The following is a 12875-nucleotide window of genomic DNA, read 5'->3' on the forward strand; positions in this document are numbered from 1 at the left end:
ACCAAAACTCAGAGCCATACTCACCTGACATGCACCTAAACCACAGAATTTAATATTAGCTTCCTGTCAAAAAGTAACATTTAAGTCCATTAAAAATACACTGGCATTCTGCTTTCTAGATACAGAGGCCATCTGGCCCCTATTCACCATAATTGCTATTACAGTCTCAAAAATAATATTTATATAATGTTGTAAATTAACAGACAGACACCCATTCCCAGTCCCAAAGAGCTTTCTGTTGATAAACTCATCTTCTAGCAACATGCAGATATTAGGGTCTTGCTCCCTAAAGAAAGAGGGGGCAAGATTATACATGCATTCCAGGGTTTTTTGTAAAGTCTGAAAAGAGGAGAGAGAGAGAGGTCACTTGGCAGGCAGAAAATGGGAAACTGCAACAAGCATAGGGGAGATGAGCTTGAATGAGGCTGTGAAGCTGAGTGATGGGAATGGATTCAAAAGGGAGCAGTAAAGAGAAAGGACAGGAGGTCAGCTGAGAATACTAAACTTATCTTGCATAGGACACCCCACAGCTGTTTGATGAGAATGACTTTGGTGACTGTAGACCTGGATTAGATTCAAAGGGAGTCCCCAGTGGTATGAGGCTCTATGCTATATTACCAATTCCCATGAGTCCTATGGCTTGCTTTTGCTGCCTTTTTTTCCCTTAAAAAAAAAAAAAAGTAGGATTCTCTATTTATTAAAACTACCCTTTCCTTGCTAAAATTCCCTATGAAATCTAAGCATGTGACATAACACTTCTCAGCCAATTTGAGTAAAAGACCTTATCTGTGGAGGGAAGTTGGGCTGGAGGGTAGGATGGGGGCTGGGGAGTGGCCTTTCTAATTATCAGCTGAAGAATTCCTGTATCTGTAACTGTTGGGCGTGACCCTGGGGATTTTAGGAAGCTGCCCTATGACTTCACCAACAAAGCATTATCTTGGAGTTGCCTGATACATCCACTTAAGGACCTTGGTTAAATGTGAATTAAAATCTAGTCAAATCCAATTAAGCATTTTTAAACAGATATCTAATTTGAAAAACAGCTGTACATATTACCCAACAAATTTCTGCCTTCTCCTTCTTCATTCTTATTTTCTACTTATAAATGAAAAAGCATGTGCAGCTTGATAAAATGTTGCTTTTTAGAGCTGATTTAGTGTAGTCACATAACCGGGCACAAAGGGAAGAATGTGCTCATATTACATCTTCCTAAAAAATTATATTTAATAAGATAAAGCTTGGCGGGGGGGGGGTTCTGTTTTGTTTATTTGGTTTTTACAAATTACAAAACATTCTGTCAGTGGTGTTTTTCTACACTGTCTGGTTAGCTTGATCTTATTCTCACAACTGAAATGCAGACACAGAAAAGATCACAGAGAAAAGCATAAATAAAAAGCACATATAGAGAAACAGCATATGGAGCATTTATGCAATCTCATTTTAGTCATCAGCCTTTAGGCTTTGTTGGGTGGTCCCCTATTCGCTCATGGCTGCAGGTGCACACACAGTAAAGATTACCACTTCCAGAGTGCTGCCCACCACCATCTTTCTGCCAAAGAGTAACATCTTTTAAACCTGTCAAGCTGCATTATTCCATTGTGTGGGTTAATAAAGCTGATTAATCAGTGTAAAAATAAACCACTTTCTTTGACTGACACTTATCAGTAGCAACACACAAGTGGACCTCAAGAAAGCAGTCTCATGTGAACAGCTGCAGCCCAAGGATGGTAAATGTCCCTGCCTCAGATGTTCTAAACGTTTCATGGTCTGCAGAGGACATTCATGCTCTTAACTAGGTTAGGTGTCTGAAGACAGCCATTATAAATATCTTTCAAAAGACTTAGCTCTACATGTGTTTCACTCATCAAAAAAAGACTGTACAATGGGTGAGAAATGGACCTTGCACAAGGAGAAGCCCAAGGGTAAAATACACCAGATTTCCCCAAATAGGTAACTAATTTATTTGTAGAAGAAATTACATATTGATCCAGGCACTCTGGCCTAGTCAATCTGGAGTGTGGTTAGGTGTGGTCAGACATAACTGTATCAGTGGTTTTACTTCTATCTAGTTCAAAAATTTATTGAAAGACAAAATTCTGTCAGCTTAATGTAACACACTGAATTAGGGAGAAACCATGAAAGAAGAAAAGAAGTGGAATAAACTTCTTGGCTGTAGCCTTCACTAATTCAAATCACCAGTTGCCTGACAACATATTAAGACCTCACAGACACCAGACAAACCTTTCCTTCCTAATTCACAGGGATTCTTTCCTTCCTGGCAGAGTTCCAGCAGAGTCTAAAGCTATGCTCCTGTGGCTGCTGGAAACATCCAGGAGACAGTGAAGTGGCCTTGTTTACGGCAAGGATAGTATAAATAGAAGAGCTGAAGCCTCTCTCTTTCTCTCTCACCATTCCCCTCCAGTTCTATTACTACGGTACTCTAAAATCATCAAAGTTGTGCAACAATCCATTTCATCCTTTCTGCTCTAATTAGGCAATTCTACATGTCTGTCTTGATAGGTGAGGCTTACTGAAGCACTTAATCAGTTTCTGGAGGGGCATCATAGTGCCAATCCAAATGCTTATTTAAACAGAGCTGTAGTGCCAAATCCAGCATATTCCGCAGCAGCATGGAAACAACAGAATCTGTGAGACACAGATTGCCTCACACACTTTTTTAAAGCAGCCTTCAATGTGAAGAAGCACTTGTCCTGTATTCATCCTGTATAAGCTTAACAGGTCTATAGATTAAAACATGGAAAGCATTTTACATTACTGGGCTTTCCTGGCAAATAAAACAATTAGAGCAATTCCAGTACAAGCCCTTCCTGAAACTGTGCTTACAAGGCTTTGAATCTTAAAAACTGCATTTAAATCAAACAATTCATTTGCAAACCCATCACATACAGCACACACATAGTAGGTGGGGATCATTTCATTGAAATTAGAAAGCAAATGTCTCTATACATGAGAGGTCACCAGTTGTTGTACATTAAAATCTTTTCACTGTTAGGCATAATTAAAATACTCTAACAGTGGTTTCAGTAATTTAAACATTGCAGTATTGTTGTAATATTTTTCTAGGCTTCAAGAGTTCACAATTGTTTGGTCCAATCAAATCTGGGAACACTGGAGAAGTTATCACCCATCAAGGTAATTACTTTCAAGTTGAAATAATTACTCCATCAATGTTAATGGTCTTTCAACTTCAATAAAGCACTCACCTGCCGATAATCACAGCTAACCTCTTGCTCTCATGCAATTCCCTCTCTATTTAGCAGGTTATATTACAGCCGTTAGAGTGGTCACTTGTCCTGAACAGCTGCTGAATTTCACTTTGATCGTCTGTGAACCATAAAAAAATTAGTCATCTGTGTATGATTTCCCCTAACCCATAAGCCCTTGCAGAGCTAAGGAGATGATCTTTTGGCTGCATTAGGGCACTGCTGAGCAGCCATCTTGCTTCTGGTGGTGGCCACTTTCCACTGCCTAACAGCAGTACAGTAGCCTAATTAACTTTTGCCCTCCACTGCCGTTTACAGCTTTCACTCATTGCTAGTAGCACGTCTTCTGAATTTATGGCATGTACAGGGATTCCTTCACTTACACTCATCCTCCTTTCTTAGGGTGCACTCAATTTCCCAGGTATCTGCAATAGGCATGTACAAAAAAGTTTCACCCGTGCCTCTCCTTGGCACATTTTTTTCTTAATTCTTGTGGTTACAATCTTCATTACTTCTATGACAATGTTGCCATCATGTACAGTACTAAATACCGCATTACTGCATAGTCTGTACAAGGAAGTTAATAACTGTGTGGTATCTCATCTCTAATGCTGCCAAATGTTCACAGGTCTATATGAGGAAATAGAAGTGAAGTACTACACATGAATATATTATGTATTTTTAAATGTTACTAATAGAAAGAAACTAACTCTGGATGCAGGATTCCAGGTATCTGTAAAATCCTGCATAGGAGGCATGAACATATGGCAGTACTGGCCACTCAAAAACATTTCTGATAATTATTTTTGATATGGAGGCTTTTAACAAGTAAACTATACTTAATATTCTGACTCAGTTTATTTGATATGAAAATTCTGTCTGCTTATAAGAACACAATCATGTTAGCCAAGGCTTCATCCTCCTACCAAAGTCTTTACTACTGCTATTCTGCAATATGTCTACAGATTTCCCCGTCACAGCACCTGCCAAGAGAAGCTTGGCCAGTGCAGTTATATACCATCTCCCCAAATAATGCAAGGGAAGCCAATATGTGTTCTCAACTGTTAGCACAGCTGCATCCAAACCAGAGGCTTTGCTGGGGCAGTGATAGCAGCTAAGAGATGTATTAATTTTTTTCACCCCAAGCTGGCATGGTTATGCTAAAAAAAAGCCTTTAAGGATAAGTTTGGCCTGAGTGCCTCACATTGCAAAACACATTGTGAGAAGACCTGTGCACAGGTGCAGGATTTCCCAGGAATAAGACCTATAATGCTTATACCTATATCTTTTGCATTCTCTAAAATGAAGGTTGTACTTTGATCTACACTTGGCTGAGGTGAATTTAGCACACTGAGACCTTACTTCTACATAATAGTAATAATAATAATAATAATGATAGGTGGGCACTGCCCATAACAGGCAGTTTTCCTTTTTAACCCTCTGGATGCTTTTCTTTCTCCAAGTGTTTTCGAACAGCTACATATTTTTATGGTTTTTTAATTCTCTTCCTGGCTTTGAATTCTCCTGCTCCTAATAAACAACCAAACACTTGATATAATTGTCATGGGAAAAACAGCATTAGAGACCCATAAAATGTCTTTCAAGAAATGTCCAAACCTACCCACAATTCTACCTCACAGCAACATTTGGAATACAGCAGTTAAAGAGCTGTGATGCTTTGATGACATCTGGCAGGCACTCACTGGCTTTATAATGAAATCAGCTCTGGGTTCTGTGTTCACAAGCTTAAGTCTAAAGTTCACAAGAGTGAGAAGCTTGCTTTGACAATCTAGTCACTTTATGCAGATTTCTGGAAATGAGAACATTCTGAAAATCCCTTCCCCTATAAACACGCTCATGTTAACGCTCTCAAGACACTAAAAATGATTCCTGCTTTAGAGGGTTAAAATGAACTGCAAAGACATTGTGGGAGACACTTGTGCTCCTGTAACCAGTCTTGACTTGACTTTGCTCTGCAAATAAACCAGAATGTCAGTTTAACTTGCTGTCACCTAACATCTGTCACTACACTCCTGGCCAAACAAGCTAAGGAAATGGGTGACACTGCTCCCTAACTGTGAAGAATCAAAATGGCTCATGTGTATGTCACCTGCTTCTAACAGTGCAGGACACCCTCCTTTCATTTCAGAGGAGCAGCTTTTGCTCTCAGAATTGAGTTCTCATTTTTATCTCCACAGGCAGTGTAAAATTTCAAGGGGTCAGTGATGGCGTTAAGATACCAGACAGCCATACCTTTCACATATTAACTCAAATATATCTTAATGGGGAGTAAACAGTTGGATTTGGGGAAGCATAGTGACAAGTATAGGGATAAGTCTGTTAAATTGTTTGAAAACCCAGAAGATGCTTCTCATTTGTCTCTGAAATGGATGGAAATGAAGCTGTTATATGAGAACAGTCTGCAGGGACATTAGCAAAAGCTTGATTTGTATTCTGCAGTGTCACAAGGATTGTATTTCTCCTCTAAGTTTTGGTCAAGCTTTATGTCCTGGGGCAGGCAACCAGGGTGCAACCAACAAGCGCAAGGGTGGGATCAGCCACCGAGATTCTAGCACTGGGGTTTTTTTTCCTGGAATAATCTAATGGGATAAGAATGGAGTCTAACAGATTAAATAAAGGACCAAACTCATTGCTTTCTTAATACTTTAAGTCTTACTTGTAACATGGAAGCTTGTGAGAGAGAATGACTAATGGCATATCCCATGAGGGAGCTCCAATAGAGATGCTTTAGGAGATTAAATGATTTAGCCTAGTACCATGAAGGCTATATTTTAAAGGGGCAGAAGTTTAATCATTGGAATTCTAGTCCCTTCAATAAAACTACATTTTAATTAAAGTATCTCACTCACAAAGCTGAAGTTAAGGGTATATCAGCAATTTCATGATAAAATTCTATTTTTTAAGTGTTTCTAACTTTGAAAGTTGCTGTCCAGGTTTTTGCCTGCTGGGATAATTGACCTAACCTCCTGCAGAGATCTTTGATAACATGACTCCATGCACTTTATGTCAATATCTTTGATTCAAAGCTTTAGCTGTTCTGCTATATTCAGAAGAGGTAGGATCTCAGGTCCTTGGTATAAATCAGCAACAATTTCACTCAGTTAACGCAGCTGCAACAGTTTAAAGTAAGTGCAACTGATGGAGCAGATGTGCAAAAAGATTTGTCCCCAAAGGGTAGTATAATATTTTAAATAAAAAGGGGTAGCAAATACCATAATTGACCCATGTTCAAGACAAAGGACAGTAGAAAAACCATACAAGCCAGTTTTGCTGCAATGCTAGTAGAACAGCTATACATATGCTGCCAGAAAGTCATTTTGATTCAGGACAGTGTTTGGGGAAAATAAGGATTTTGGAGCCAGGAAAATACTAATTCAGTAAATAATAGCCTGTTAATCTAAAAGGCTTTTAACTGATGCTGTTAAAGAAACACACTGTAGCAACATTATTTAAAATACCATTTTGGTAGGTTTTATTGCCCACAGCACAACCATCTTGGACATTTTCTGTTGTTGTTGGCAGGCTTAGAAGACATTGCAATGCATGACCAGCCAGGTCAATTCTGATGCTCAGAACACATTGCATGCTGCTGAAGCAGAGCAGTAGGAGAAGCCCTGGCTTTGCGCTGGTTTTAAAATCTTAGGTGATTCATCACATTTATGATGGTGGTAATTTTTCTTACAAGAAGTTAAGGGAGCTAAGTACCAAAATGCCACTGAACTTTATAATCCCAATCTACTTTTTTAAGCCTGGCATGCTGTGCAATGTGAATGCAACTGCTTCAGAAGGCAAAAGTATATTATTCCTATAACTCAGTTCAGAAACTCTTCTTCTTTTCAGAAAAAAAAAAATATTACAAAATTAATCCATTTAGGATTAGACACGAAACTGGTCTGAAACTCTATGATCAAGGGTATGTAAGATTACCAAGCTGGAAACTTCTTCCATTGTGTCATGTGGAGATTTGGCTGAGGAAGTTACTCAAAGGTTACTACTGGGTATTCTAGAGAAAGCTTTTTGGGATCTTACTTGAACTGCCAACCACATACTTCAAAATTGGGATAATAAAGAATTTAGGGGATTTGTGGTGTTATTCAATACTACCATGGACTAAGAAGATTCTAGGTTTATGAACTTGAGGTGGCAGTGCTGAGGAAACCAAACTTTATTACAACCTCCTTAAACTTTTAAAATTTCTTTTCAGAAGACAACAAAGTACAAAAGCTGTCCTAATAAACAACAGTTCAGTCCAACCATTTATAGGCTGTCTTGCTATAGAAAGACTAGAATACAATATACTGGGGGGAGGAACAGTGGTAAATGCACAAAACACAACCATTTCTCTCACTGGTTTACACAATGTTGTTAGTCAGTTTACAAAACATTGTGTTTTCCCAAATCTATCTTTTCACATACTGAATAGAAACAGGAAAAGAAAGGGAAGGGAAAGACAGATCAACAGGGCAGAGTAACATTCCAATATAAGTACATGAATTGGAAATAAAAGTAGAACTGCTTTTATTACTGATGAATTATGAGGAGAACATGCAAATGGGTTGCATATATGAACTATGTAATTACTAATTAATTCATTCACTTTATGATTCCAACTGAAATAAAAAAAATTAATTCTATACAAGGAGGAGTGATATTGCTGTTCTTTGTGCAGGTCCTGTGAAACTATTTTGTCAGTCAGACAAAAAGTTCAGGACAGTATTTTCAGAGCAAGGCTGACAAATGCATGTGCTTAACTCCTCCAGACATGACATATCCATGCTTTTGAGTAATCTACTTGCCTCTACCAGAAATCCAATATCAGCATGAAATGTTTCAGTCTGCATTGGGCCAAACACAAAACTTAAGCCAACAAAACAACAGGTAATTGGAAACCTCACTTTTCTAACCAGCGTTAAGGAGACTTTAAAATGCAACAGAGATCAAAGCAGAGTGAAACATCTTAAAACTGGTTTTGTGGCCCAGTTCTTACCATTACTGTGAGTGCTGTGACAGCTGGGCTGCTGAAGGTCGGGTCGCTGTGTTTTTCCTGGTAGACCACTCGGTAGAGAGAGATGACCCCGTTGGGGGAGAGCGGCTGGCTCCAGTTCAGCCGCACCGAGTACGCGCTCGTGGCTTGTGCCCAGGGGGCTGCCATGCCCCAGGGGGAAGCTTCCAGAGTCTGGGCGGAAGCCCACAAGCTGTCCACAGAGCCCACGGAATTCTGAGACCTGGCACGGTACTCATAGAGAGTAAAAGGCTGGAGAGCATCAGAAGCATCAATGAATTCCAAAGGTCCTTCAGTCCAGATGAACAAAAGCAGCTCTTCTTGACTGCCCACAGGACGTCTGGAATTAAACCAAAAACAGCGTGTTTAAAATAGAAAACTGCTTCAGCAGTCCCATAATAGTTAATCCTAAAGTTCCAAGTTCAGCTTGTATCTCAGAAAAATACAGAAATTATTTCTGTACATTACACATGCACAAAGAACTGACCACCTATCTTTGCCTCTTAAAAGCATTTCCCTGAATTTGTGTTAGGTTCTGAGTAGCGAGGAAGAGATTTTTGAGGCAATCAATGATTCTCCTTTATCTAGAAGAATACTACAAAACATGGCAAACAACTGTGCTGTCACAGTCCAGGGCAGCAGAGCAGCAACACAACAGTATGTTGTCCTTCTAGGATAGAACATACCACAAATGAGAACTTTCAGAACTTAGAACATGAAATTTTAAATCTATCTCTATTTGCTAAGCAATAACTTAAATTGAAATATGGGTGCAAGTTTTCAGCATTTCTGAAAATCAGTTTATTTACTGAGGTACTCACCTCAGAATCCCTCATTTATGGAAAACTTGTGACCATTTTACTGGAGAAAAATGTAATCTAGTGAATAAGGGATAAATATGCTATCTTTCCCTCAAAACTAAAGCTGTGAACTTTCAAAATCTGGTTTTCTCACACTAAATATCCCATTGTTTCTTGCAAGTTGAATAAGAAATCCATCGTGCATAAACTTAGCCAAATTTGCAGCTCCACCACCAAACCTCATTAAAATATCACACATAATGTTTTCTGTAATAAACAACATATCTTTTTCCAATGCTGTTTTTGTTTAAAAATGCAAACCTAAGATACGTGAAGAAAATTCACTTTATTGGTTTTTGGCACAATGGGGTTTTTTTTGTGCATATGTACATATATGTATACATAGACACACACTTACATATACATGTATATATATATAGCATTACTACTGCAGATATGCGTGCCTTGGACCTGGTGTTATTCTGAGCACCGGAGATTACAGATGATCCTCAGCCCCTTTGTAATATGCCCCCTTCTTCTATATAATTTACAGCAGTTTTAATAAGCTGAGTACTCATCTTCAAAACAGAGTTATCAAATAAATTCTTTCACTTGGCATAGAAATGTTTGTGTGAAATTAAGTTGGTTACATTTAAACACTGTGATAAATCTCAGTGATGGTTGGGCTTACTGCACATGAATTTAAGTATTTCCCCTACTCTTCACAGGAATCTTGGCTTTTGCAGAACATAAAAGCACTTTCACCCTCCATGCCAACAACAAAAATCCAAATTACATTATCTGCCACTTTTATTGCAAGTAGGGCAAATTTGCAGAAGTAAAATTGGTTTGTCTGGCTACTGGGTGTCATCATCACTACACACACACCAGAAGTTAAAGAACATTTATTTGGCAAGAGAAAAATCTGTGTTTCAAAGAATGCTCTTGGATTTTATCTTGTTAGGTCAAACCAGGAATTAATGTAATAATAAAAAAGCATTGATTTTTTAAAAACTGATAATCTTAGCTGCTTGTAATAATATATTCCCAGGTATTAACATGCAAATATGAATAACATAATGAATGCAAGTGTGTACACAGCTGTTTATTCATCCTTTGTGTATATGCATATATAAGGCAGGAACGAAGACATTATTTTCTCATATGAAACTGAGTAAGTTTTGCTGAATTCTGTGATAAGCAGATTATATGGAGACTGTCATGTTTAACACTGGATATGTTAAAGTGTGATTTTTTTTTAAAAAAAAGAAGAGTGTTGAGGTACAATATCTCTGTCATAGTGAAATAAGCAAATTGTAAGATACTGAGGGTTGGTTGGTAAAACTGGGCAAAGACTGGCAGATAGAAGAAGCAGGAAAGATTCCCTAGAAATTCTTGGTATGTCTGTAAAATTCAGGGTCCAAAATTTCCCATTGTCTCCAAAATTCCAGCAACAGTTTTTGATACAATTGCCCATGCACTATTATAATGGCAAGTTAAGCCTCCTGCAGACCTCTCCCTTGGATGCTGTTCACTGACGTAATGCAAGACATATAATTTTGAAAGGTGAATCATTACTACATCTTTCTCCTGCACCTAAAAATATAGTCTTTTTTCTGTGTACCCAAAAACATGTCTAAAAAAATCTCTGTAAATAAGGGAAAAGCGAGTACATTTTAATGCAAGAAAGTCACATTTAATGTGTCTTGCTGACCAAACAGTATGGGACTCAAATAAATACATAAATTTATGTTTTATAAATATTCTACACTCTGTGATAAACAGTTTTTTCACACTGAATGATCAAATATGCCACCAACTGTAAGCTGATTCACAGGCAAAGCTGTACAATGTAGCTTGGTTAAGTATTTAGATCTTATTACTGCTGAATATTTAATGAATGAAACTTATGGTTAGGTAAATGGTTCCATCTGTAGTGCTACAAACCAGAATATCTTCATGTATGAATAAACTTTGAACAGAAGTGGTTGAACAATCTGTAATCATTTCAATCGTTTTAAGATTTAAGATTCAGCTGCTCATTTAACTGGAAATATTTCTTGTGTACAATGAGCTGCAAAGGAGAGAATAACATTTCCAGGAGCTGGAAGCTGTCTCTTAATCTGCATAGTCTGATTTGCTGCTTACATTCATTTTGAAGATGTTCAGATAGTTATTTTTATAAGGGCAAATTCTCCCTGCCCCAGTGCCAATCTGAGGCAGATGACACAAGAAGGAGGATATAATCTCCTTTGTGACAGATAACTCCAGAGCTGTGCTGCAGCAACGCCGACTGCAGCGCTCGCCCCTCGGCTTCCCAGTGTGCGCGGCAGCGGCGAATCCCCGAGGTCTCCAGGGTCAAACCAGAATTATTCCTCACATGTTTACCTTTCACCGTACAACTAAATTACATGTTTTAGTAGTGCCTGCTGCTTTCCTTAACAGTGAGTTATTTTTAGGAACGCTGACAAGTCTCAGGGTAAAATTCAAACAATCAGGGAATCATGCTGTCAAATGTGGGGGGACAATGCAACATTAGCAATGCTCCCCCTCTGCAGTTTCACATTTAATTAAACAAAGAAACCTTACTTACATTTGTATTCAACCAATCTACACTAATGGAGCTTTCATAATTTGGGGTATTTTTTAAAAAACATGAGTTTTGATGAAAAAAAAAAAACAGAGGGAATTTGAAGTTATTGCATGTAATTTACTAGTTTATATTGGGTATTAGATCAATTACAGGTATAAATAAAACCCTTCAGGAGTTCTTGTATTCAATGACATGACTATCCATAGGGATTCCTACATTAAACCATCCAGTAACATATGTTCCTTGGAAGCTGTCTTGGGTACAACTCATGGTTAAGGGTATACGATTAAGCAATGAATTAATCATAAAGACTCAGTCTGGAAGCCTCGCCACTGCAAGTCACGACAGCCACTGAGACATGTCTTCTGTCTTAAATTGCTTTCTGATTTTTCTGCTACATTTTCACCAGCACAACTGCTCAGCTAATGAGAGCTATGTTTCAATCTCACAAATATACCCTAAATAATATTATGTTATTGGGCAGGACATAGATGGTTTGACAAAAAAATTCAGACACTCCCTTAAGTAAGTTACCAACCAAAATAGTTCTAACTTTATAGGCATTTATGTCTGTAAGGGCCACCTCATGTGCCTCCTATACAGTGCATCCTGTTAATCAACAGAGAGGAGTACCATTAGCTCATGTGACCTACAACTTAATACAATGCAGCAACAAATATATATATCATCTATTTTCATAATATTTTTTTTCAGAGTAGCAACTTCTGAGGTTGGCAGAGCAATGTTATGTCATGATGAAGTGGAACAGAACTAGATTATATGATTATCTCATGAACCAGATCTTTTCTCATTCACAAACTCTTCTAAGTTGTGGTCCTTGTTAGAAAAGTTTAAAAGCCTCAGATCTGTGTTTAAAGCCACTTTAATAATGAAAGAAACTATCACCATCTCCTCTATCATAAAATAATATTTAAATTTTTTGGTTTCTAGCAAAATGGCTGTAAAACTGGGAGAAGTTTTATGATGCTAGAGGAAAGCATGAGACCTGCCACTTTAATGCAGAGATCTGCACACACACTAGGTCCCCAAGCATTCCAGGTTTTGAGTTAAATGAATTTATTTTGGTGGTGATGCAGTAAGGAAAAGGCACATACTGAAGAAGAAATTACATTCCATAGCCTCCCATAGAAATACTGCAGTCTTGCTGCTATAACAATGTAAGGCCATGTGTGGCTACAAAATGAAAAAGAACTATGTGCTTACATCCCATTTCT

General features: G+C 38.1%; 1 protein-coding gene across 10 annotated transcripts in view; it reads right to left on the reverse strand.

The window, feature by feature from the left end:
- The window catches only part of USH2A (usherin), a 373658-nt gene that overhangs the window by 48762 nt on the left and 312021 nt on the right, over nt 1–12875 (reverse strand). For all 10 annotated transcript variants that reach the window (XR_013181496.1, XM_077175908.1, XM_077175909.1 and 7 more), the window contains one exon: nt 8233–8587. Coding sequence is in view for 9 of the 10 variants with exons in the window: in XM_077175908.1 (XP_077032023.1) it covers nt 8233–8587 (355 nt within the window). In the remaining variant the exon portion in view is untranslated. The remainder of the gene's footprint in view (nt 1–8232; nt 8588–12875) is intronic.

This window comes from Agelaius phoeniceus, chromosome 3 (genome assembly GCF_051311805.1).
Source record: "Agelaius phoeniceus isolate bAgePho1 chromosome 3, bAgePho1.hap1, whole genome shotgun sequence".
Lineage (NCBI taxonomy): Eukaryota > Metazoa > Chordata > Aves > Passeriformes > Icteridae > Agelaius > Agelaius phoeniceus.